General features: G+C 44.5%; 1 protein-coding gene across 1 annotated transcript in view; it reads left to right on the top strand.

The window, feature by feature from the left end:
* The window catches only part of ZNF236 (zinc finger protein 236), a 68,900-nt gene that overhangs the window by 1,296 nt on the left and 40,307 nt on the right, over positions 1–27,297 (top strand). The window contains 8 exon segments of the mRNA XM_070361866.1: positions 8,385–8,527; positions 9,693–9,857; positions 14,839–15,017; positions 15,697–15,821; positions 16,121–16,293; positions 18,416–18,559; positions 20,149–20,352; positions 21,299–21,527. Coding sequence (XP_070217967.1) covers positions 8,385–8,527; positions 9,693–9,857; positions 14,839–15,017; positions 15,697–15,821; positions 16,121–16,293; positions 18,416–18,559; positions 20,149–20,352; positions 21,299–21,527 — 1,362 coding nt within the window.

The following is a 27,297-nucleotide window of genomic DNA, read 5'->3' as shown; positions in this document are numbered from 1 at the left end:
TTATCGCCTTGGCTTCTGTGGGAGCCTTGACTGGTCTCTGCTTGTCCTATCCTGTCCTGTAAATCCATCCCCTGTCAGCCTGAGGCAGCTCTTGAAAACGTAAATGAGATGGCCACATCCGGATTCAAACTATCCGAAGGGTCTCTCAACCCTTTAACTTAAGATCCCCGCTGGGCAGGACCCTCATTGACTCGGCCTTTGTCCGACTCTTCTTTCTCTGTCCTTGCACTCAGCCCTTTGTTCGTTGACGGTGCTGGTGTGTCTCCGCACCCCTATTCTGAGCACCCAACCCTGGCTCAGTCTTCGGGTCCTATGCTGAAATTCAGCTTCCTAGGAGTAGCCTTCTCAGACCTTTCTGAAAGTTAATGGCGCCCCCGTCAGCCATTCTGTACCACAGTGGTTCTGGGACTGTGGTTCACCGACCCCTGGGAGTTCCTGGAGACACTTTTAGGGGTCTGCAAGGTAGATGTTTTCTTAGTAGTACTAAGACTGTTGGGCTTCTTCACTCGGTTATTATTTGCACTAATCATACACAGGCTGTTAGGGGCAAAACTGCTGACTCAGCAGTAGTCAGGGTGGCAGAGGCCTCATATTCTGAATTTCACTCAGAAACAACAGAGAATGCGGAGGCAGATGTGAGGAGCCTCCTGTCTTCTATTAAACCAGACATTGAAAAGCATTTACAAAAGTGAAAATTTTTTCCTATTGTTTTTGAAGAGTATGTTTTTCATAAAAATATTTTTGTTAACGTAATTATTTTTCAGTGAATAAGTGTTTTAAAAGTTGTTGGTTTTAATTTCTAGTAGGGCAGCTGTCGATAGGTATAGCCCATATAAAGTTAGGATTTGATATTTAAGAATGTCCTGAAACGAAAAGATCTGGGGACCGTTGCACTAACAATTTACGATTTTAATGTTTTTCATGATCTGAAATTATTTTGTTTGTTTTGGTGTCACACATTATGAATTTTATTCTAAGAAAAACCTGGAAGGTAGGTGGGGATTTTTACAGATAGAAGAAATGAGGCTCAGAGAGGTTAAGTGATGTGGAAGGTGCACCCAGCTGGTAAGTGTCAGAGTTGAGTTTGAATGTACATTTGAGTCCAAAGTGTGCAGTACATTGTTCTGCCGTGATCAGTATAAAGCCCTGAATGTGCGTTAACTCATTTCTTCAATAAGTATTTTAAAAGCACTTCTTGTCATAGGTGGGCACTGTGCTGAGGACTAGGGGTGCAAGGGTTAACAACAGAGACAAGGTCTCTGCCTTGGCTCCCAGGACAGAGTGTATTCTCCGATGGCAGGAACACTTCATGGCAGCAGATGACAGCCACTGGAAGTCAGGCTTCCCAGGGAAAGCGATGTCAGAGCTGAAACCTCCAAAAATGACCAGGAGGAGGCCTGCTCAAAAATGTTTTCTTTTTGTTAAAATGCAATTTGATAAGCTTTTAAATATTGAACTATAGCTAATTTATGATGATGTGTTAGGTTCGTGTGTACAGCAAAGTGATTATCATACACATTATTTTTCAAATTCCTTTCCATTGTAGTTTATTACAGGATACTGGGTAGAGTTCTTTGTGTTATACTGTAGGTCTTTGTGGTTTACTTTATATATAGTAGTGTGTATATGTTAATCCCAGATTCCTAGTTTGTTTTCTATATGAGTCTATTTCTGTTTTATAAATGAGTTCATTTATATCTTTTTTTTAGATTCCACATATAAGTGATATGTGATATTTGTCTTTTTCCAACTTACTTCACTTAGTATAATAATCTCTTGGTCCATCCATGTTGCTGCAGATGGCATTCTTTCATTCTTTTTTATGACTCAGTAATATTCCATTATATATGTATGTGTGTGTATATATATATGTATATGTACCACATTTTCTTTATCCATTCCCCTGTTGATGGCCATCTGGCTATTGTAAATAGTGCTGCAGTGAAAACTGGGGTGCATAAATCTTTTCAAATGGAGTTTTCTCTGGATAAACATCCAGGAGTGGGATTGCAAGATCATATTGCAGCTCTGTTTTTAGTTATACTTTCTCCATAGTTTATATTCCCACCAAGTGTAAGAGGGTTCCCTTTTCTCTACACCCTCTCCAGCAATTGTAGAATTTTTGACGATGGTCATTCTGACTGGTATGAGGTGATAGCTCATTGTAGTTTTGATTTTCATTTCTCTGATCATTAACAATATTGAACATCTCTACATGTGCCTGTTGGCCATCTGTATGTCTTTGGAGAAATTTCTGTTTATGTCTTCTGCCCATTTTTTGATTGAGTTTTTTGGGTTTTTTGTTTTGTGTTTTTCCTGTGTTAAACTGTATGAGCTGTTTGCATGCTTTGGAGATTAATTCCTTCTTGGTAGCATAAAAATGTTTCTTAAAGTAATAATTAGCTTTAGGCCATAAGTGGGCTTCCCTGGTGGCTCAGACAGTAAAGAATCGGCCTGCAGTGTGGGAGACCTGGGTTTGATCCCTGGGTTGGGATGATCCCCTGGAGGAGGACATGGCAACCCACTACAGTATTCTTGCCTGGGGAATCCCATGGACAGAATCCCATGGACAGAGGAGCCTGGCTGGCTACAGTCCATGGGGTCACAGAGAGTTGGACTCAGCTGAGCGACTAAACACTGCATAGGCCATAAGTAAAGAAGTAAGCCTCATCATCACTACATAGTCATTAAATTTTTCCCTCTTATCTCCTCCTGAGAGTTTTATAGCTTTAGTTCCTTAAATTGAAGTCTCTGATCTATGTTAAGTTATTTTGTGTGTGGTGTGGAGTGAGGGTCCACATACATTCTTTTACATGTGGATGTCCATTTGTCCCCATAACATTTGTTGAAGAGACTGTTCTTTCAGTGAATGGTCTTGGCTCCCATTTTGAAAATCAGTTGGTGATGGGTGGTGTGGGTTTATTTCTGGACTTTTTAATTCTGTTCCATTGGTCCTTATGTCTGTCTATGTGCTAGTACTTCATCTAAATTTCAAGTATACTATAAGACTTTGTAAAGTAAATACCTAGCCAGGAAGATTGTGAGTTCTTGTTATGCTGCCTCAAATCGCCTTACAAACTGCTGGTGGTATGCTTGTCATACGAAAACAGTATCTCTGCACACTTTTAGGAAATATGTGATTGCTAATCATTATTATTTCCTAATGCTCATTGTTGCCTTGATTGAAAATGCTTGGCAGAGAACATTTAGGAGGTGGGGTAAAAAGGCATGAAGTACATACGTAGGTATCAGGTAGAATGGTGAAATGCAGAGATAACTGCTTTTAATTGTGATAATTTTCTGAAAATTATTCTTTAGGGGAACATCAAGTCTTTCTATGCAGTGACTAAGATAGAGGTCTTAGTTTTAAAGAGATTATGCCTAAGTAAATATGAAGGCTACTTATTGTAGAAGGTAAGGGGTAGTGTATACCAGCCCTGAATGCCTTTATCACTCTGGAACATCACTGTGGTACTTCAGAGCTCAGAAGGTCACAGCCATTCCAGGGATTGCAATAGTAATGGCTGGCGGGTGTGGAGTCCTGGTTTTCTGGCCAGGGCAAGGGCTGGCAGACCTTTTCTGTAGGGCCATATGGTAAATGTTTTAGGCCTTGTGGGCGTTAAGGTCTCTATTGTAACTCAGAATTGCTGTTGCAGCCGGAAAGCTGCCACGGTCATACGTAAACCCACGAGTGTGGCTGTGTTCTGTGAAGCTGAGTTTACCCGAAAGGCTAGATGCTGGTTAGTTGACCCCAGTCTGGAAGGAAAGACAGGAACGCAAAGGAAAGTTGCATATTCTATCACTTTTCTTTGAGTAAACTTCATGTTGGTATATAACATACAGAGAAGAATGAAAATTATGTTCAACAAATTTTCACAACATGAGCTTTCTCATATAATCAGCACCCAGATTATATAGGTTATAATAATAATTCATATGATTATACATGTAATTTCTTAGATTAAGAAATGGGACTTTACAGCACTCTAGAAATCTGCATCTGATCAGTATCCCTGTAAGACTGACCACTGTCCTGGTATCGCACAACCTAGATTAATCTTGCCCATTTGTCGAACTTTATTAGGTGAAGTCATTGGTAATATCTTCTCAGGTCTGACTTCTTTTGGTCAGTTTTCCAATGTCAGTCTTTGTCGCAGTATACGAAACTTTGAGCTGCTCCATATCCTCATCAGTCCTTGGTTTTGTCTGACTTTAATTTTAACCATCCTTTTGGACATGCATTTCACCTTTTTGAAAGCTGTTCTTTGTTTCTCATGTTTTGTAACTTGGATCTTACAGCAGCCCTGGGAGTGGGCCGCATGCAACCACGTGGTAGTTTGCAGAGACCCTCACTGGTGGTCAGCTGCCTCGAGACCGCTCTCATGACCCCCAGTCCGGCATTCTTTGCTGTTCCTGGCCCATGCCCTGTGACCCATGCCTTCTGTGGATGCCTCTGTTGTCAGATCCTTACAGTAAAGAAGGTGTGCCCCGGGCAGGCACCACTCACTGGAAATCGGGACTCGTCCCGGGCTGAGCTCTCGCAGTCCTGCACAGCGCTCTGTGGCCCTGCTTAGCGCTGCTGCAGCGCTGCCATCAGCTGTCCATTTGCGGAGATGAAAAACAGAACAGCTGTGTATGTCCAGAAACTAACTTTTTCCATTGTCATAGGGGCCGTTACACTCAGCAGGGCTGAATCCTCAGAAAAGCTCACTTGTGTTCAGACCCTGAGCCTAGAATTCGGTGTGTTAGCCGGAAGGTGAGGCCATAGATAACTAGAGCTTTATTTTGCTATCATTTTAATGTTCTGTGGTTTTGTTAAATTTGGATAATGTACATGTATATCTAAATGTACATCTACATGAATTTAAATCCTTTCTTTAGAAACAAAGTTTACAGGTGGGTCTGAGCTCCTGGGTCCACTTATACATGGATTGTTTTCAGTAGTAAATACTCCAGTATCATATATTCGTGGTTAGTGAATCCATGGATTCAGAGGAACCGTGGATATAGACGGCCACCTGTAAGTTACCTGGGTTTTCGCCTGTTGGAGGATCTGCACCCCTGACCCCTGAGGTATTCAAGGGTCAACAGTATACATACAGAAGAAGAGCAGTTGGTGGATACCTGATAAGGTGGAAGGGTGTTAAAGCTAAGTTAGGTACGAGTGGAGGGCGTGAATCAATGAGGCTAAAAGTGGAAATAGACATACTGGTACTGGAAGCCTCAAACTAATGTGAAGAGACCAAAAAGTCATTAGCTTTGGTCTCATCTCCACGTGTTTAGCAAGTATTTATAAGGCACACATTATACAGCAGGGCCCGTGCAAAGATTTGGAGAGGCAGTGATGAAGCAGAAAGGGTCTGTGGGTGCACACTTCAGAGTTTTACCTGAAAAAGCCCAAAGGAATGGTGACATAGATTGGCGGAGCCATAGAAAATTGGAGAAAAGAAAGTAGAATTTTTTGTTTTTTTAAAGGAAACAAGAGGGAAAGAATGGTAGAGAGTAGCCAAGGTGGTAGCGGTTTGAAGTAGGGGTGATGACTGTCAGACTTCCCAGAGGCCTGTTGATGACTTCACAGAGCATTGTGGTGTCAGAGGCTGACACGGTGAGGGCGGCAGTTGATGGCTAGAGGGCTAGTTCTTAGAGGAATGTGGAGAAAGATGGAAAAAGGGAAGTAGGGCAGGTGCCTGTTGAGAGCAGAAGATAGGGAGCTCAGCTCTATTTTGGGAAAATTCTTATTCAAAACAAAATAAAATCAGGTTAAAAGTTTGGGGTGAAGTTACTTTAGAAACTGAAAATGCCTCATCAGAATTTATGGGTAGCTGAGATCTTAAATGCACAGTACCCAATAGTTTTAGTCAGGGGATGCAAATTTGAGTTAGATCCCGGGAACGCTATGAATGCAGTAGGCCTTGCTGGAACCTGGTGTCCCATCATAGGCATTTTGTGTAGAAGAGATGGACCTTGGTCCTTCAGATTGGGGATGTGGACCACCTTTGCCGGAAAGGTGAGCGGACCAGCCTCATGTACGGGCCTGTTCCAGGGAAGAGCAGCGTGTAAGCCAGCTCTCTGTCCCCTTTGTCACAAGCCAGGCCTGACTCTGGATAGTTATGGCATGATTATGGGGTGACGGGTAGGGTGTTGAGGAGCACAGATGCGTGTTAGACGGCCATGCTCCTGGATGGTTTTACGCGTCTGTTGCTGCAGCCGCAGGAAGCAGCGTCTTGTTTAATGTGCAGGACTCTGTGACCCTCTGTTATTTGGGGTGGTGGAGGACAGCTCTTTTCATGTGCTCTTTATGGTCCCTGTTTACATAGAGTTACACTGATCTTCAAACTCGTCTCCAGGTTTTTCTCAAGGAAGTGAAGTGCTCAGTTTCTGATCTTCCTTGATCAGTTTTTGTTTCCTTTTGCTAGCGCCTTGGAGGAGGCAGGTGAGCAGTTGAAGAGTGGTGGGCGCGTCTGTGTGAGGGGAGCATCTGGGTACACTGCTTGGAGTTTTAGAAAAGTCTTAATCCGTAAGCAAAGTGACACCATGTTTCAGTTTTAAGTACACCTTTTTTTTCTTTTGGTCCCTTAGGGTTTTATCTGTCAATCGCAACCAATTTGATTCTCAATTTTAGATAGCATCTTAAGTATAGTTTGAACATAGAGGCTATGAAAACTGTTTTATTTTGTGTCCTGAAAGAGCATTTTAATTTTGCATTTTATAAATTAAGTTGAGGGGCTTTTTTAATACCGTTTTCAGCCTTTAGGTTAAAAGACTTGGCTCCTGAGTTCTTACGACACGTTTGTCAACACGTATTTCACTCATGCCTTCAGTGTTTCTTCCCATAACAGACTTGTCCAAAGGAAGCAGCGTATTAATTAATGTGGTCCCAGCAATCATTTTATTTGGACCTGAGGAGTCATAGAACATTTTGCTATTAGTTTAGTGTAGAGATTTTGAGTGTATGGGCTTTGGATAGGATGAGGATAGAGTTAAGAATAAATAGAAGTTATGAATATCTTTCCCTTACTCAATCCATTTTGCTTATGAATGAAGATACAGTCTCTCGAATTAACGTTAGTATTTCTCGAAGCTAGAATTTGCTTTACTTGAGGATCTGCCAGAATTTTTGAAGCTGTTGTCCACCTTCTCCATCCCCTTCTGCTCTGCCTCCAGCATTGATTCACCCCACCTCCCGCCTGTGGGAGTTTCACGGTTCTTGCTTTCAGGCAGATTTTGCTGTTTCCCTGGGGGACTCACGGTGGGAGCTCCAGGCTGTCTGCCCAGGAGAGGGACGCAAAAGTCTAGAGAAAATACTCGAGTGCTGTGTTCACCACATAGGAGACTTTCCTGAGCTTCGTTGAGTCTTAAAATTAACCCGTTACCCTACCTCCAAATTTCTAAATTCTACTGTTGGGGTCAAGTTGGATATAGAGAGTTATATATAACATATTTCTGTCTCTGTATAGTTAATATGTATTATGTATTTGTACCCAAATTATAAGACTTAGAGTACTTACTCTCAAGATTTGAAGAGCTTTAGGACATCTTTATTTCATGACATTCTTGGTAAATTTTTGTGATTGTTGCATGTTTATTCTTATTTGGCCTGCAATGCAGGAGACCCGGGTTTGATCCCTTGGTTGGAAAGTTCCCCTGGAGAAGGGCATGGCTACCCATTCCATTATTCTTGCCTGGGAAATTGCATGGACAGAGGAGCCTAACGGACTATAATCCACAGGGTCGCAAAGGGTTGGACACGACTAAGGGACTAAACACTTGAAATGTATAGCTAGTAACCTGAATGAGTTTATAGAAAGCATACAGTGGAGCCTGAGGGTTGTCCGTTGCACTGCAATCCTTTACAACCTCGTGAACAGCTGTGAGAGAAAACAGAAGTTCTTGCCTCTTGACTTCATCTTGCTTTGTAGCAGCTTTCAGAGATAGATTGAATTAGTGAGTTAGCTTTTATATTTCTACTAGCATTTTGTTTACTGAGTGATTTAAGAAACTGGATTATTGATGAACTCTCCCAGTGACTAAGAGAAGTGCCTTCTGATTTGTTGTGACTTAGAAACAGTATTGAGCTGGCAGGCAAAGTTAAGAAATAGGATGGCTTTCGTGTGTTGCTGAGTGGGCATCGAACCTCAGGAGTTGAGTTTCAGGTTTCTAAAAACCCTGGGCATAGTCAGCTCTGTCTCAGTCATCACAGTGTGTCTCATTTCTAACGTAAAAACACGTCCTTTTAAGAAATTTAAGGTATCATTAATTTCATCCGAAATTTCTCATAAATCTGACATAATGTGGTTTTGAAACAGTAACAGGATAATTTAGTTTCATTTATGTGCTGAGAATAACAACTGGTATTTATTGTTTATACTTATGCAATTTTGTAGATGGAGTTTTAACATTGAATGCGGAGAACACTAATTATGACTATCAAGTTCCAAACTTCCATAAATGTGAAATCTGTCTGCTATCTTTTCCAAAAGAGTCCCAGTTTCAACGCCACATGCGGGATCACGAGCGAAATGACAAGGTATGTATTTATAAAAAGGATGTCGGAAATGTGAGCGTTGAAACTGGAGGAACTGTCAAATCAGCATTCTTTCTTATTTCTACATTTTGTATTGTGTAAATGAAGATTTTGATGTTTTGTTTTTAAGCCGTATTTCTAGCCATGGTTAGGTGATGAGAGAAAGTGAGAGCTTGTCTAGTGAATCTAATGAAATTATCTGTGAGTGGACAGAGAAATGATCTTAAAATATGACTTTCCTCAGTAGTTTCAATTTCCCACGTCTCGATGTGTTTTTCTCTGGCAGGCAGTGTTACCCTCAAGTGGTCTTGCATCTTAAAGAATCTGATGTTTTAGATCGTATTTCCGCAGGCAGCAACCCTCTGGTACACAGGGGTTGAACTCAAGTGCCTCTGGTGGGATGTGTCAGGGTGGTTGGAACGTGGCAGCTGAGCCCCCGTGAAGAGAGTGAGCGCCGAGCCCTCTGGGCTAGCGCCGCCTAAGCCCGTGAGTCTTCTGAGATGGGACTGGCGCCAGGGCGCTCTTTTCTGGAGGGCGGGGTGTGAGCAGCTCCAGCCTCCCTCTGGGCACGAGTGATGATGTTGTAGCTGTGACCATTGTTGCTAACACCAGAACCCACTGGGTGTTAACCTCCCAGGTGGAAAATCTGAAAATCCCGACCCATTAGGGTCTGTTTATTTCCAAGAGAAATACCAGTGATTTTCTTTCTACAAGTAAGTGGTAGAACACCTTCCATTTGGGGGAAATTTTAAGTGGGGCTAAGCAGCCATGTGACAATCCAGTGAGAGTTTTTATGATTACTTACTTTGTTTGAAGTGATTTTGTTTACAGCAATGGAGTTGTCATAAAATGAAGGGGGAAAGTCCCACCCAATAAGTTGAAGTCTCACTTTTGCTTTCATAGAGGTTACTTTCTGGTACATTTATATGCAGCATTTCTCATTAGAAATAATTTTCTACGCAAATGTGATGTTTCTGTATACTGCTTTGAGAAATTCTGTAAGGAGCTTTCCCGTGTCCATTTTGGGTTTATTGACTTCAGGTCCAGAAGGACTTCAGAAATTGCTTCTAAAGCTTATCTGTGGATTATGGTGCTTGCTAATGTTTGAATGACATTTATTGTGGAAAGATTGTGTTTCAGTAGCTTTTCGACTTTTCTCTCCACCTAGCCACATCGATGCGACCAGTGCCCCCAAACCTTTAATGTTGAGTTCAACCTGACCCTTCACAAATGTACCCACAATGGGGAGGATCCTACTTGTCCCGTGTGTAACAAGAAATTCTCCAGAGTGGCTAGTCTCAAAGCACATGTTATGCTGCATGAAAAGGAAGAGGTAATTATTTCGGCCTATACTTTGTTCACTGATTTTTAAAATGCATCTCATCTCGGGTCAGGAGGTTTTTAGGTTTAAACTAGTTTGAAGAAGTCTTGTGTGTAGGTGTCACGGCGTCCATTATCAAGAAACTCACCTTGGCCAGTCTCCAGGTCCCTGGTAAAGCGTTTGTTTTCCGGTCATGTCAGAAGCTTAGGGCAAGACTTTTTAATGTGTGGTATACTTGGAGGATCAAAGTTCATCCACAGTGACTGGCAGAGGAGACCCTCGTTTTCTCCTTAACAGAAGTTAACTTCTGTAGGATTTTGGGTGGCCAAAGGTAAACTTTCTGCCTCTGAAGATGGTAGAGTCTCCTTGCCTGGCTCCTGCATCCCCTGACACGTGGGCATTTGGGAGACGAGAGGAAACTCATGAAGATCCAAGGCAGTTTATGCCCCCAGTAGTAGTCCGAAAGCGGACGGTCTTGAGATGGAGTGAAGAATGGTGGGGGTGCGCGGCCCAGGTGCACAGAGAGGCCCGCCTGCTGCTGGCGTGGGTGGGCTCACGTGAAGTGTAAAACATCAGCCCCGCATTGTTACCACAGACAGTCAGGAACATGTGAATGTAGAAAAGAGAAGATAGCAGTCACCTCTAGTTCAGCCACCCAGGGCTAATTACAGGTAACTATTTGGTATGGTTTTCTCCTGAGACAGAAAAACATAAAATATTTATTTACACGTGTAAAATCTGCATCCTGAAAACTGAGTTTGTACATCATGTATAGGTTTGCGTCCTCTTTTTACGTCTTTAATTTTTTATATGAAATAATTTCTTTTTATCTTTTAAAATCTTATTGTATAAGTAATACATGTTCATTTTGGAAAAAGTTGGAAACTGAAGATTAACAAAAGTAAAGGAACCGGTAGTCACACTAGTGGGAGAGATGCGTGTGCAGTTGGCCCTTGAAGCAGCGCGGGTCTGAACTGTGCAGGTCCGCGTGCGCGTGGGCTTTTCAGTAAACACGTCCGACAGGACTGGGTGGTCCCGAGACCGAGGGCGGGGAACCGTGGACGTGGAGGGCCTGCTGTAAAGTTATGCTCGGATTTTCACCTGTGGGGTCGATGCCCCAGACTTCCATGCTTTTCAAGGCTCAGTTGTGTGTTTCTGGCTTTTTGGGGGGTGTGCATACACTTCCATGATGGTTTGGTTAGAAACAGTGTTTTTAGTGCAGTTATATCCTATTATGTCATCTGCTCTGTCCCTTTCATATCTGTGAATGCATCTTTCCCTCACTCGCTTCGTGATTCATGAGTGTTTCCCCCACATTGCTATTCTAAATTGCTTTATTAAAGTATTTAGCATCTGGATAGAGTGTCATGATATTTCTACCATTTCCTTTATTTTTAACATTTAAGTTCATCCTTTTTCAGAACTATAAATAATGCAAATAATGTGTGTATCTTTGTTTCATTAAGATAGATTCATGCAATTGGATTTACTGAATTAACAAGGCTTTTTCAGGCTCTTTGTAGAATGCCACCGTGTATTCTAGAAAGCGTGTGCCCTTCTGCACCTTCTGCAGACTGTAGGCCCGCCTGTCTCACTCAGCTGTAGCACTGTCCAGAAATGGCCAATGTGTTCCTTTCAAAAGGCAGAAAGTGTTTAATATGGTATTTTAAAATACCTGGGAGTCAGTTCAAATAGTAAGACTCATACAGTAGAGAAAACGGTAGAGAGTTAAGTCCCCTTCAGCCCCTGATCTCAGTTCTCCCAGGAGCAGCTTGTCTGGGGGCGGTCAGTGCACGCACAGACCTCTGCGTCCCACGAACGCAACCGAGTGCTGGGGTTCTGTGCTGTCCTCTTCAGGCGACTGAGTCTCGGGTGTTGTTTCGGCCCCCGCGGTGCTACGTGGCATCCGCTGTCCTGGCCCGTGGGGTCGCCCTTGGGCTGGGCGTGGGTGGTGTGGCCTCGTGTTGCTCTGTGAGGGGCTGGGGGGCTGCGGGCGCGGGAAGCCTGCCCTCGGGACCCGGAGCTGAGCTGACCCGGGGCGCGAGCACAGACACATACGAGGATCGTGTGCATGGAATGCTGGGATCACTGCTGCGAACTGGTGTGCATGTGCTGGGTGGGAGGGGAGTGTGGGCTGTGCCCACAGCACCCGTCAGCTGGGTGGCCGTGGGCATCGACGTTCAGATGGGACCCGTGTGTGATGGTGGGGGGGAGTCGGGTGTTGGCAGAGAGCTGCAGTGCTGTGACGTGCTCGAGGCTGGCCAGCCGTGCGGGAAGCCTGGCCGCGGAGGCCCTGTGAGGTGGGTCTCCCTTCCCCTGGTTCTATGTGCATCCGCAAGGGGCGCCTGCTGGCCCTGCCGTGAGCCCGGGGAACCATGCCGGGGGGTGCCTGCTGCTGGGGTCAGGAGGGGTCTGTGGGGTGGCCAGGGTGTCTGCCGAGCACTGAGCAGCACCTTGAGGCAGATTCCTGTGGGCAGGGCAGAGGGCTCCTGAGAGCCTGGGAGGGTCGAGGGTAGTGCTGGGCACCGGTGCCCGGGGGCGCGAGAGAAGGGCCAGGGTGGCCCCTGGGAGGGGGCAGAAAGGGCGCGTGTTACAGATGAGGAGCCTGAAGGTGGTTGCTGTTTATTGTGTCTACTCTGACTTAAAAAATTTCATCTTTAGCCAGATGGGGGCTGATAAGAACACCACAGCACCCTGACGGTCTGCTGGCCACTCGGGGTCACTGACATCACCCAGGACCGCCTGCCTCTGCAGGAGGCACGAGCAGGAGCTCTGACCACAGGAAATGCAGTGCAGTGGACAGGCTGCCTGCTGCCCTCCAGGCCTCACGCTCCCACTGGGACAAGCCCGGGAGCCAGGCTGCTCGGACCCAGAGGGATGGGAGGCCCATCCAGGCCCCTTGGGGTTGGGTGTGACGTGGCGGCAGCTACAGAACCTCCCGTCCATAGCCCATGTCAGTTGTGATTCAGCATGTACTCAATCCTGCTTTCACCACATGAACTAATTGTACACAAGCCAGGGTTTACTCAGAAAGTTCGGAAAAGTTTCAGAGGAATATCCATGTAGATAACTCCTGAAATGTACTCACCTGCTCATTTGGTTAAAAAAAAAAGTACATTAAAAAAGAGGGTTGATCTGAGACAGAGCAAATAAAGAACAGGGCTGGGAATGGGGGATAAAAAGTCATGGTTTGCATTGTGACTTAGTCGTCCGTGCAGGGCAGATGTTTTGCCTGCAGATTCAGGGTACACGTGGCCCCACTGCTGCATTCGAGGTGGGCAAAACAAGTTTTGTTGTTAGATGGTTTTTAAAAATTTTTGACTATTCACAAGAAAGAAATTTCTTTATTATCAGCAAGATACTAACAAAATAGCAGTTCGTTATTTCCTTACATTATTAAATATTCAGTTCAGTTCAGTTCAGTTGCTCAGTCATGTCCGACTCTGCGACCCCATGAATTGCAGCACGCCAGGCCCCCCTGTCCATCACCAGCTCCCCAAGTTCACTCAGACTCGTGTCCATTGAGTCAGTGATGCCATCCAGCCATTTCGTCCTCTGTAGTCCCCTTCTCCTCCTGCCGCCAATCCCTCCCAGCATCAGGGTCTTTTCCAATGAGTCAACTCTTCACATGAGGTGGCCAAAGTACTGAAGTTTCAGCTTTAGCATCATTCCTTCCAAAGAAATCCCAGGGCTGATCTTCAGAATGGACTGGTTGGATCTCCTTGCAGTCCAAGGGACTCTCAAGAGTCTTCTCCAACACCACAGTTCAAAAGCATCAGTTCTTCGGTGCTCAGCCTTCTTCACAGTCCAACTCTCACTTCCATACATGACCACAGGAAAAACCATAGCCTTGACTAGACGGACCTTTGTTAGCAAAGTAATCTCTCTGCATTTGAATATGCTATCTAGGTTGGTCATAACTTTCCTATTAACACTAACTTAAAGTCATTTAAGTTGAAGTCATTGGATTGCTCCAAGTATCCCATTCAGCTTCATTCCTTCCGCAAAGGACGCACTGAGTAGCGTCAGTGAACAGCCTCATTCAGTGAGGTTTCTGTGCATTCACGAGGCCATCAGGTGCAGTAATTAGAAGAAAGTCTGGTGGGAAGAGAGAGCTTTGTATTCTGTTGTGTAGAAACAGCAGTTTATGCACACTGACAGGTTACATGCGTCTTTTCCCGTGAGGGCAGGTGTTGCTGTCACCACTGTTTCATACCCCTTGGGCGGTCAGCACACTCAGGTGCACGTGGCTGGTGATTAGGAGCCTTAACATGAACCGAGGCCCAGCTTCGGAACACCTGGACCTGCGCTGTTCTAACTGAGACACGAGTAATTTAAAATTTACCCTGGCTGTATTTTCAGAAGTCAAAACAAAACAATGAAATAAATTTTAATGTATTTACGAAAATACATCCAAAGTATTGTAAGTCGCACATTAAAAGTTACTGTGCTGTTTTACACCTCACCTTCTTTTCAGTAAGCCTTTGAAATCCTGTGTGTTTCTTATGCTAGCTCCACAGGTGCTCAGCCGGGCACGTCTACATGGAGTCCCTGACTGTTCTGTGATCAACCTTCTATATAAACCAGACGGAAAGAATGATAGGTGTTTCCATTTAAGAACTTACCAGCTGTCAGCTTGTTTTAAGGAAGTCTATTAAACTATCATCTTAATTTAAATTCCTTCCTGACCTTTTTGTGGTGTCCAAGTCCTACTTCAGAGTTTTCACAGTGTAGGTGAACAAAGCGCCATTACCCAGCAGTCAGTTTGAAGCAGCTCACTTTGCTCAAAAGCTGTAGTGGTCTCTCATCCTTTCGCCTGTGTTTCTGTCAACAAAGAAGTGATTTCTTGTATCCTCGTACTTGGACCCCGCGGTGTATCTTTTGAGAGGCAAGGCGGTGTTTGTTTGCCAGGAGGGTGCACTCCGTGTGTCAGTGGTTTAAGCAGCAAGGCTCCGGCGCGTCCGCGTGCTTATAGGTGGCCTCTCCCCATTAGAACCTCATCTGCTCCGAGTGCGGGGATGAGTTCACCCTGCAGAGCCAGCTGGCCATCCACATGGAGGAGCACCGCCAAGAGCTGGCCGGGAGCCGCACTCACACCTGCAAGGCCTGCAGGAAGGAGTTCGAGACGTCCTCACAGCTCAAGGAGCACATGAAGACACACTACAAGATCAGGTGGGAAGCCTTTCCCGGCTAAAGAAAATTACACCTTGTATGAAAAATTGGCACGCTGCTTTAGGAGCAGGAGCAGGGCGACTTGGGAGTGTGGTGCTGGGATGGCTTTCATAACCTGTGGTCCGTGTCATGTCTGCCGTAGGACAGATAAGGTCAAAAATGAAACATCAGACTGAGGGTAGAAGTTTTTAGCTGTATTACAATGAGAACAGCTGTAGAATGAGGCATCGGCAGTACACTTTTAATGGGCAGGTAAGGAGGTGTGTAGAGTGGACTCACAGGGCCAGGTTAGCACCCTTTTTAGTGAGTTGGCTTATTTGTACTACCTGGAGCTTGCACATGTCCAACATGTGCTTCATGTGTCTGCAAACAGACAAGTAAAACTTCATTTAATCGTTAACATACCGCCCTTCAGGCCAGGATACTGCCATGGTCCCCGTTTTGCAGATTAGAAAGCCTAGGCTGGAGGTTTCTGCCCAGCCTTCAGAATGCCGCAAGGCTGCTTATGGGGGCTGGAGCAGGGAGAGCCAGGGCGCAGGGCGGCGGCTGCGGGCCGGGGACGCGGGAGCCTTCTCGCTCCCGAGTGTGCAGTTGATCTCTCCTTAAAGCTCGCTCTGGTTCTGAAGCGGTGGAGTCACAGGGACCCCACTTACCGCATGCTTTCCCTCCGGGATCCCAGGGTGGCCGGCACCAGGTCGTACAACAGGAACATCGACAGGAGCAGCTTCACATACTCCTGCCCGCACTGCGGGAAGACGTTCCAGAAACCGAGCCAGCTGACGCGGCATGTCCGGATACACACAGGTGTGAGGCGCGCTGGCTTCTGGAGGACCCCGACGGGGGCTGGGGGCCAGACTGTGGCCTGGAGCCGGCCCGGCCTGGACTGGGGCCTCGGCTTTCCCCTGCTTGCAGAGGCCCGCGGTGCTCCTTTGCGATGCTGGGGAGGCGGCGGGAGTGTGGGTCTGCGGCCTCAGGGAGACGTTCTGCCTGGAGGGGGCAGGTGTGCGGTCTTGAATTTGGGTAACTTAAGAAGTATTTCTCTTAACCCATCACATGCTCATACAGTGCGGAATCACATTGTGATCATCTTTCTCCCTCTCCAGGTGAAAGGCCATTTAAGTGTAGCGAATGTGGAAAAGCTTTTAACCAGAAGGGTGCGCTGCAGACTCACATGATCAAGCATACGGGTGAGAAGCCCCACGCCTGTGCCTTCTGTCCCGCCGCCTTCTCTCAGAAAGGGAACCTCCAGTCCCATGTGCAGAGGGTTCACTCCGAGGTGAGCGTGCCCCTGGGGTGTAGGCATGTGGTGGGCGGGCTGGGGTGGAGCGGGGAGGTCCTTACAAGAGTGCAGACGTCACAGGCTGCACAGGTGCCCCCAGAGTGAAGAGTGAGCCCGAGGAACTCTACTTGTTAAATGTAGATAAAGGGTTTGTCGGGAGCAAACCCTGTTTAAAAAAGTACGTGCGTGCGGGCTCAGTCATGTCTGACTCTTTGCGACCCCATGGACTGTGGCCCGCCAGGCTCCTCACATGGGATTCTCCAGGCCAGAGTACGGAGTGGGTTGCCATGCCCTCCTCCAGGGGATCTTCCCTATCCAAGGATTGAACCCACTTCTCCTGCATTGCAGGTGGATTCTTTACCACTGAGCCACCTAAGCAGCTCCCCAAAATACATATATATGTATACACACAAGTACATACATACACATGAATATATATATATATATATATAAAAACATGTGAACCTTTTTGGCTTATATGGAAATATACTGTTTTTTGTCGTTTTACCGACAATATTATAGCTTTGATGAATAAACGTTTGAAAATAATCCTAATACCATTGTTAGTCACAGTTTATCAATCTGAATGTGAACGTTATGTGATGCCTTTAGTGAACCCGAAACACAGACGCTTCCAAGTGTGAGGAACTGAAAGACGCGGTGAACTTGAGGAGGAAGTGTTTTTCTGTGCTGGTGCAGCTGACCTGTGTACAGCCCCACTCACATTTTCTGTCAGCATAGTCCTGCCCAGTGTATTTCCCTCCATGCTGCACATTAACTGATCATTTCAGCCAAACTGATGCTCCTCAGTTGTCTCCAGATAATACTGATTTGTCAGCCTCTGGAAGTAGCTCTCTTCATCCGGTTCGTTTTTGCTCTTAACTGTCGTGATTTGGTGTCTTATTTAGTCTAGTTGGAGATAATGAAGATGTATTTAAGCAACACAAACACTCTTATTATGGATCATTTATTTTATGTAATTACTTTGGAGGATGAAAAATATCACAGTCCTAAAAGCAAGTGTATATCTTTTAATTTTTCCTTTGGTAAATCCTTAGGTAACAGTAAATCCTTAAGTAACAGTAAAATGAAGAAAAGCTTACGTAGTTCTGATAGTTTACAAGCAGACTGAGGACTCATATGCAGTGAAGCTACTTTTAAAGACTGTTTACTGTCGAAGGCCCAGGCCCTGGGAAGAGTATATGCGGACTCGCGAGGGTGCCTTTTGGTCTGCGTTAGTGCCTCTTGGAGCTGCCTCCGTGTGAAGGGGGTTGCCGAGGAGTAACCGTGTATCTGCACACACAGCACCAGGAAGAGGAGGCTGAGAACCGCCCGGCTTAGGAGAGCCTTGCGGGGATGCCAGGGTCGCCTGCCTCCGGCCGGAGACCCCCGGGGCCTGTAGTGGGACCGACTCTGGTGTTCTGGGAACAACCCCTAAAGATTGCTTGGAGTGCTATGTAATCCTGTGGTGAGGCTAAAGCTGTGGGTTTGCTCTTCTCGAGGTGTCGGGAAGATGGAGTCTCCCCCTAGCTCAGAGCCGGCCGGCACAGCTGGCAGGACCAGCGCTGGCCCTGAGGGTGGGGCGAGGACTGCTGGGCGCTGCCTCCATGCCGGCGGCCCTGCTCCCTCACTGCTCTGTGCGCCACTTTCTGCTCCGCCAGAGGCTTAGAAGGTGGCCACTGATGTGACGTGACTATTGGAACTGGCGGCCGCCCTCCTGACTCGTATGTTTAAGACTCAGAGTAAAAGTCTTAACTGTCTGGCCTTGGTTGTTGAACACTTAAACCATTTTATTGAACACTTAGCCATTTAAGAAATCGAGAACAGGTCAGACCTTTTTTTTTTTAACTAGAGCACAGTAACTGAAAACTGTGGGTTTTCACTCCCGCACCAGTTCTGATTTATAGAAAAGACTGAAATTTCAATTAATCTCAGACTGAAAATATTGATTACAGAGTCAGGTCATTGATTCTAGACCTCTCTAACTTAAAAGGTATAATAAAGGGTTACATTATATCTGTCATTTTAATTGAATGGTTAGTTATAATTTGCCATCATTTAAATATTTTAATCTAACAATTAATTGTAAAACATTGTTTTTTCTTTTTTGTTCTTTAAGGTCAAGAATGGCCCTACCTATAATTGTACAGAATGTAGTTGTGTATTTAAAAGTTTAGGTAGCTTGAACACTCACATCAGCAAGATGCATATGGGTGGACCACAGAATTCAGCAGGCGCTACAGAGACTGCTCACGTCTTAACGGTAAGCTTGGCCAGCTGGTTGACAGAAGGTATTCTGTTACCAAAATCTGTCATCTGAAGTATGACCTTTTTTTAAAATGGAATGGAATCGTCAGTAGTACCATAAAGGTGCTATGAAAGTTTCCTCTATGGAAGTACGGGTCCTACTTTTATTTGTTCGCTTAATTAATGAAAGAAAATCAAATTTTTGGAAACTTTAAAATAATTTTACGTGATTCTGATTTATAGAGTGTCATCTGAACCAGTTAGAAATAAGGCCAAACGTCATCATTGTTATGAAGTTGTAATTCCTACAGTCAGTGTTAACTGATGATGATTATTGAATATTCTTTATGCTTGTGTTCTCATTGAAGAATCACCTTTCTTTTTAAAGTGATATTTCCCCACATCTGATGTGATGGTGATTCTTTTTCCTGAAACCTTGCACCTTTGGGAAACTAAGTTGTATTTTCCAGTACACGCAGTAAGGGTTGTGACTCAGAGCATGCCCACTTGACTCCTTCCTGTAGACTGGTAGCTCAGCCTCCGTCTGCGGCTCTCCTGTCGTCTCAGCTGAGCTGCCTGGCAACATCTAAGTGTCGAGCGTGGTGTCCTGACCACCGCAGACAAGTCTCCCGAGTGCAGAGGTGCCTCGTGAGTGCAGCCAGCCAGTAGCTGGTGTCAAGTCGGCAGCTGCCTCTTACCACGGAGAGGACAGGCCCAGTTTGTATTTTGTCCCCAAGCATGGGGCTCACGTTTAGTGTTGGCTTTTTCCTTTCTCACAATATTTGTGGCTTGGGATGAGTCCTCAGCTTACTCTTGATCCAGAGAGTGTTGTAAAGATGTTCTAAAGCTGGAGAGTAATCAGTCTTGTAATTAGGTCTTAAATTTTATTTTGGACTGAGTAGTTTTAAATAAAATTTTCAATATATAAATCAAGCAAATGTTGAGTTTTTTTTTCCTTTTCCTTTGGCAGTATGCAAATCAAGCATGTAGGTGGAGTGAATTACCTAGAATGATAATCCAAGTCATTTAAAAAATCTACATTCTCCATAAAACACTGAGAGTGTCGTGCAGGGGTTTGTCCTGATACCCGCCATGATGAGGTCTTGCGGGTTCTCTGACCCCACTGTCTTACGTGTGTGTTTTTCAGATTTCTGGGTTTCTGAGGAATCAGATCAGCTCTCCCCTTACATACTCTTGGCTGTGGCTTTACAGAGCTATTATTCCTCCAATGCCCCTATTTTTCAGCAATCAGAAAAAATTTTAGACCACAGTGATTTCTTTCTTATTTTGTCTATTTGGTAACTTTTTTACTCCTTTGTTTTAGTGACCAGCGGGAATGAGGTTTGTGTGCTTAATCCCTCATCTTGAAGTGATAATCTCTACTACCACGTAAAAGACTTTAAAAGAGTTACAGAAAAATTCATTGAATACGTTTTTTTTAATAGCCAGTTTTGGTCTAACTTAAAAAGTCAGTGAGGCATATTTGCGATATTGTTAGATTTTCATGCTCAGAACAAAGATAATGCTGGTTTCTTTTTTTTTAAAAATTGCTGTACGAATTAGCATACTTGTTTACCATTTTTAATGAACGTCGGTGTGTTTCAGGCCACGCTGTTTCAGACTTTACCTCTCCAGCAGACGGACACCCAGGTCCCGTCGGCTCCCGGTCAGCAAAGCTCGCAGGTGGTGACCGACGTCATCCAGCAGTTGCTGGAGCTGTCGGAGCCGGGGCCGGTGGAGGCCAGCCAGCCGCCCCAGGCCGCCCAGCAGCTGAGCATCACCGTGGGCATCAACCAGGACATCCTGCAGGTGAGCCGCGCTGCCCCCGCCGTTGTGTCCGTCAGGGCCGGGGCCACCGCTGGGAAGTCAGTATTCAGGGCTTGTTGGAGTAAAGGCATCTTCACGAAAATTGTGTCCTAACTGAAACGATTATATTGAAACAAAGCATGCTTATTTGATTACTTATGGACAGTGCAGATTTCGAAATGATTTATTAATCTATAAACAAAAAGTTTTAAAAACCTAACTTTTTTCTCTGTAAGTGAGTTTTCTGGAAAAGAACAGGGTTTTCAGGGCTTTCTTATATCTGTCCCTGGTGACGGAGGGTGAGGACTATTTAATTCTTGGCCGAGCTCCTTGGAGACAGCACCGCGTGTCCTGACTGTGTGTGAGCATCTCTGCTCTCACGGGGCTGGCGAACGGGGGCGCACAGATGCCTGTCTCATTCTCCCCCCAGGCCTGCTCCATGGCCGCGGCCTTTACCCTCCCCGCTCCCTGTGTTTACTTGCTGATGGTAAACGCTGACCTCTGTGCTCCACCTTTGTGGTGACAAGTTGGCTGGGGAGTGAAGAGTCAGGCTGTCAGGACCCTGTGACAGCTGGTGTCCTGAGGGCGAAGCCCCTCTCATCTCTAACCGTGATTCCCCAATGTGCTGTAGACAACCAGGGTTGTCTGATACAACAGTTCTACCAGGCCGTGTAATTAATTTTAATTCCCTTTAATTTTGAAACGCAAATGCTTGCCATGCCAGATTTTGGGTAGAGCTGAGATGTCAGATTTCCAAAGGGACATTTCCACCTCCAGAGCTGGACGTTTCGCTTATGTTAATAGAGGACTGCTTGGCGATGGAGGCTTTCCTCCTGGTGGGGTCGAGTCAGAATTCCGCAGGTCAGGCTTGCTAGTGTCTTTGTGATTAACTTTGGTGGGCAGGTGCGGGCGTCACCCCTCCTAACCTCCTAGTTCTGTTCTGTCTCAGCAAGCCTTAGAAAACAGTGGGCTGTCTTCAATTCCAGTTGCAGCGCATCCGAGCGACCCCAGCCACACCAAGGCCGCAGCAGCTCAGGGCCAGACCCCAGACGCTACGAGCGTTTCAAGTGAGCCAGCTGACCCTACAGACACAGAGCAAGAGAAAGAGCAGGAAAGCCCAGAGAAGCTGGATAAAAAGGAGAAAAAGATCATAAAGAAGAAATCACCGTTTCTACCAGGTAATTTTAGCACGCGTTAAGGTTCCGACATTGGGGTGGTCAGTTGCTATTTGAGTCGTGCCCTCCTTTTTCCTTCTGAAGGGGATGTGTTGTTGAAGGCTCCAATCGTCTCTACCCAATAGCGTTTGTTTGTGGTGAGCCCTGTTGAACTTGCCCCTTTGCCGCGGGCTGCTGACGTCCCGTGATTGAGCCCTCCTTCCTGCCAGCCCTTCCCACCAGTCTCTGCTCCATCGTCCCCCAGAGCCCCCACCTGATGCTCCTGAAGCCCCCCTGCCCCACCCTTGGCCCTTTCCCAGCGGCGCCGTCTGCTCCCCGGCTCCCAGCCTTTGGAAGCCCGCCCCACCTGCGTCTCTGCCTCCCCTCTGGGCGTCTGGATGCAAGCTCATGCTGTGGTGAAGCTGGGTTCCTGCTGTCCCCTCAGCATCCTCGCGTCTGCTGAGCGGTGTGCGTTCCCACAGACGGGGCTGCGTCACGCATGTCTCCTTCCTCGCCCTCCTCTCTCATTCTCTGGGGGACTCGGGTGGTTGTTGGAGGCCAGCTCGCGTCACCGCCTCATAGGAGCAGGGGGTCTTCCTCCCTCAGTCCCGAAGACAAGCAGGACCCCTGGTCCCCTGGGTCAGTCGTGTGCAGCTGGAATGCGTTCTGTGCGTTTCCGCAATCCCTCAGGGCTCGGTTTGGCTCACCAGGCAGGAGCAGGCCTTATTGTGTCTCTCATGGATAAGATAGATCCCTGCCTTTTGGGAGAAGTGTTGCTGTAAAAATGTTTGCTTAATGCATTAACTGTTCTTGGGAGGCGTGGACTAACCCTGTCATCTGTGTTAACACTTCTTTCTGAGAACGCATTTTCTCATTGCCAACGTGTGGTTGTGAAATCTTTGATTCTCAGCCTACAAAACATCTTGGCCCTACTCTCATTCTTCTCCCTCTTCTTTTGATCTGACCCTTCCTCCCCAAGTGAAAACCAGGATGATGGAACCCAAGCAGTTTATTGTCTGGGTTTTCCTGGGATCTGGAGAGGCAAGAAGGAAATAAGGGCCATTTCCACACATTTTTGTCAGTTGTGTGGTGGCCTTGGAGGTCCCACGTTAGCCGTGCGTTCTTGAACATCTCCTTCTCGTACACCTGATAAACTGATGAATACCCACAGTCCCTGTGAAACGTTCATACCAGTTACAGCATTTGCCGTGTTGAACATACGGAGGTGCTCGGACGTGGCTGAGGGCAGGCCAGACTGGCCTCCGGAAGGTGCTGAAGGGGAAACTTCATCCCGTGTTGTCCTCCGTCTTTAGGGTTAGAAACAGCTTTCTCTTCTGCACTGAGCATCAGATGGAGATTTCAAAATGGAACTGCAGTTAACCCTATTGTACATTATTTTAACACAGGGTGTTGTACTTATAGAGTTTATAAAGATATGGAGATTCCAGAATGGAACTGCAATTAACCGTATTGTACATTATTTTAATATGCAGTGTTGTACTTACAGAGTCTATAAAGATTATGCAAATTTTAATTTTTGAAATACTTGAATAAATTAAATATTTAGAGTACTGAGCAAGTTTATGTAGTTCTAGTAAATTTTAGATTAAACGTGATCCTTAGTATAGGTTGGAGCAAGCTTTTTTTGTTTTAATCACCTCTGATGTGTGATGAGAATATTACTGGGGGCATGTTTCTATATAAAGACGCTCCTTAAAAAGAGTCCTTCCTTTTATAGGAACCAGTATACTTTTAATGTAATGATCATTTCCGAAAACAAAAACACTTCTTCAGGGGTAGTTGATACCATCTGGTGTACCCTAAGAAGACCCTAAGCAAACTATTCTTGTCTCATAAGTCATAACATTTTCTTAACGGCTAATAATTAACCTTAATTACATTTCCAAGTTGAACATATACAGGCATCTAAAGCCATCACTCTGATTTACTCAGTTTTGCAAGAATGAATATTTTTAGTAGAATTTGCTTTGTTGTTTAAGAAGTATTTTATGTATGAGTTAAATATTTAACAAATACTTTTATATTTATCATAAAACTTGTGACGTGTAAATCATCGCTTCTCGTTGTTCAGACACTAAGTTGTGTTCGACTCTTTGCGACCCCATGGCCTGCAGCCCGCCAGGCTTGCTTGTCCTTCATCATCTCCCACAGTTCGCTCAATTGCTCGTGTCCATTGAGTCGGTGATGCCATCCAACCATCTTCATTATGAAGTTTTAATAAAGTCAGTTAACTTTTCAACTTTCTCATCTGTAAAAGGGACAGTGATGGGATAAATAAAAGAGAATCGACTAGTGCCTGACACATAGTAAGTGTGTAATAAATACACGTGTTTTTAAGTCTTTCTGAGAGTAGGCAGAACTGGTCGTCGCGCACGGCTCAGAAGGCACACTGGTGGGCGGTGGGCGGTGGGCGCACCTTCTGCTCCTGCTGGGCCCCCGGCCGCTGCCTCACGGGGTCTTGTGTCTCCCAGCAAGCACAGGCATAGTAGTATGTATTCTGTGTTACTGTTTTTAGTGAGATGTGTGCCATGCTGCGTGTGTGGTTTTTACTCTCTTGCCACCTGGTGTCTTATGTGCAAGATGCCTCAACAGTGTTCTCTGTAGCATGTGTTCTTCTCTGATTTGCTTGACTTTTGAGTTAAAAGGGAGAAGTATTTTTTGTTTTCATATAGCAGAAGGGAGAGATAGGTTTTATTTTTATATAGCCAAATTTGTCAGTGTTTTATGACCCTTGGACTTGTGTTAACACTTAGACTTCAACACTGACATTATGGAAAAAGTGCCTTTTACCTAACACTTTTACTCTTTGATTTTCTTCTTTTTTTTACATTATAAAATGATCACCACCATATGTCCATTTACCATCTGTATACTTCTGTATTTTAAACCAAATCTTTGACTCAGTTTTATTTTTTGTTGCCGATGGGCACCCAGCTACCCAAACACCATTTATTAAGTCGTGTTTTCCCTGCTGAAATTCAGTGCCACCATCATTATATATTACACTCTCAAACCCGTGTGAGTCTTTTCTGGACTTTATTCTAGTAATCTGTCTTTTTATTCATGTGTTGTAATACCAAATGGTTTTAGCTTTATTGTGTGTTTTATAACTAGGACATCTGGTCCTTTCTCACTTCACTTGTTTTAAAGTTGTTGTTTTTTTTTTTTTTTTTTTTTTTACTATTTTCCCATATTTATTTTTTCATATGCACTTTAAAAACATCTACTAAACTTCCAAAACTAGTTCTGAAAAACTCCTGTTGGTATTTGTATGTGCTGTGCTAAGTCGTGTTAGTTGTGTCTGACTCTTTGGGACCCTGTGGACCATAGCCCACCAGGCCCCTCTGTCCCTGGGATTCTCCAAGCAGGAACACTGGAGTGTGGGTCGCATGCCCTCCTCTGGGCGGGCTTCCCAACCCAGGGATGGAGCCCACTTCTCTTGCGTCTCCTCATCAGCAGGCAGGTTCTTTACCTCTAGCACCACCTGGGAAGCCCCGGTATTTGTATGTAAGTGACTTAATTAGAGAGAACTGATGCCTTTGTAACTTTTTGTCTTTATACCAAAGAATAGGGTTAGTATGGGATTATATGAAATCATGTATGTGAAACTTCTGAAAATTGTAAAGCACTATATAATTTAAAGAATCATTCAGTACTGAATAGGGTATGCATTTCCACTTACTTAGATCTTTTCTTTTCTTCCGTATTTTAGTAGTAGTTTAAAATTTTCTTCTGGATTTTGACTGTAGATAGGAAGAATGTTGATTTCCATAGATTAAAATGTGGGCCTTTTTCTGAGTCTTAGTTTTTAGGTGTATGGCCACGTCATTTGTAAACAGGAATCTCACCTTTTCCTGTACACTGTGTGCTTTTGTATCTTAGCTAGTTACATCGGCTAGCGTCTGTCCAACACGAGAAATTAATGGCAGTGTGGTAGTGAACTCTTTCCTGACCTTAATAGTAGGGCTGCTTTTAGTATTTTCCCAGTAAGTCAAACAGTTTATTGATAGATTTTATTCACCTCCTCCTGTTTTTTTAGGCAGTTTTTTAAAAACTTAAAACTAGATGTTGAGTTTTAGTAAATCCCTTTTCATCTTGAGGATGACTATATGTTTTTTTCTTTTAAAATTTATTGATGTGTTTGAAGAGAAAAGCTATTGCCCAACTCCAGGAAGGATTGCCATGTGGAAATGAAGAACTGGTTTTCCGGATCTTACATTTTGTCACAGGGTCAGAAATCTGGATTCAGTTTTCTCTTCTAACACTGCCTGGGCCAAGGAAATACTTGCGGGGCGCATGTGGAGAGTGTCAGGCTCCAGCTCCAGCTGCCAGTCTGTGTCTCTGTTCCACTTTATTCCCAGAAATAACTAGAACCTGGTGACAGTTGTGTGTCACCTTATGTGATTAAAGATGTATTTTCATTTTTGCTTGAAAAAAAATCTGGTTGAGGGAGGTGATTTCCAGACTTTAGCTAACAGAGACTTTCTTTTTCTTCCTTGCTTTTCTGATTTGTCATGGTAAGACATTTAGGTAATTATTGCACTTTTCTAAATTAGTTTTTGTCTATTAGTTTAAGCAGTCTTAAGTTTTAGACTTTCTCAATATGAGAAATATCACCATAAAATAAATATCTTTCTCTCATTAAAAAAAAAACATTTCCCTTGTTTCCTGCTCTTCCCCCTCCCCCCCCCAACCCCCATGGTTTGTGTATGTTGTTCTTTGTTCTTGTTTTCAGAAAAAATATTATTTTGGATTCTTTTACTTAACCTCCTTTCCTATGTTACTTATTCCTGCAAAGAGCATTATCTTCAGGAATATACATTTTCTCTCCTTGCAAATTCCCTTGCGCATAAAGAAAATTCCTTGTATTTACTGATATCAAAGAGAAGGAAACAACTTTTTCTCTTCCCCTAATAAAATAATGTCTGTACAGACACAGTTCAATAAACAGTGAAAATTTTCTGATGAATTTCCTCAACATGGCCCAAACCTTTTTGATTTCAAGTGGATTCTTATCGTAGGCATCTGTTTAATTTCTGATGAATAAATCTAATTAAAATTTTAAAAGGTGATTCTGTCAAATTAGAAGTTTGCCAGTTTAGATATTATTTTACGTATTATATTTCCACAAATTCTACTTTGATTTTTCTTCTGATGGAAATAGTTTTAAGCCTGGTTCAAGGTTGAATAAAACTTTTTAGAGTTTTTTTATATTTGAAGAATTTTCTATATTTGTTCATGAATCATGAACTCATTTAAATATAGTATTTCTTTGTTTTAACTGTCTAGTTCCTTTCTATCGCATGAGAACTTACCATTTCCTAATCATTTTATTTGTATTTTTATTAGTATTTTTATTTTTTTATTTGTATTTTTTATTAGTGATAACAGATTGGCTCAGACAAGAGTTACTATAACTTTGCTCCTTCTCTTCTTGTTCCTTGAGTTAATTTCGTAGTAGTTGGATGAGATCTGCTGTTCTTTGCATTTCCAGCAGATGAGTCTATACTGCTTATTCTTGATTTATGCCCTCGTACCTGTCTTGTTAGAATTCTTCTCTCTCAGCCAATGATTTGTGTCTTCCTGAAGCTCTTAGGATTGTCTGCAGGATTCAGTCATAGTCGTCTTTCATTTCAGTTATTACGGAGGTTTCAGCCATCCCCACAGTTGATGACACACGCCCTCTGCCGTGGCAGAAAGCACACAGGTGTGGCGTGCGGTCTGAGTGCCCCAGGCCCCGCAGGGTGTCTGCGCCTGCCTCCGCTCGCTGCTG

This window comes from Bos mutus, chromosome 24 (assembly GCF_027580195.1).
Source record: "Bos mutus isolate GX-2022 chromosome 24, NWIPB_WYAK_1.1, whole genome shotgun sequence".
Classification (NCBI taxonomy): Eukaryota; Metazoa; Chordata; class Mammalia; order Artiodactyla; family Bovidae; genus Bos; species Bos mutus.
The sequence above is the reverse complement of the archived record's forward strand: the minus strand, read 5'-3'. Positions and strand labels throughout refer to the sequence as shown.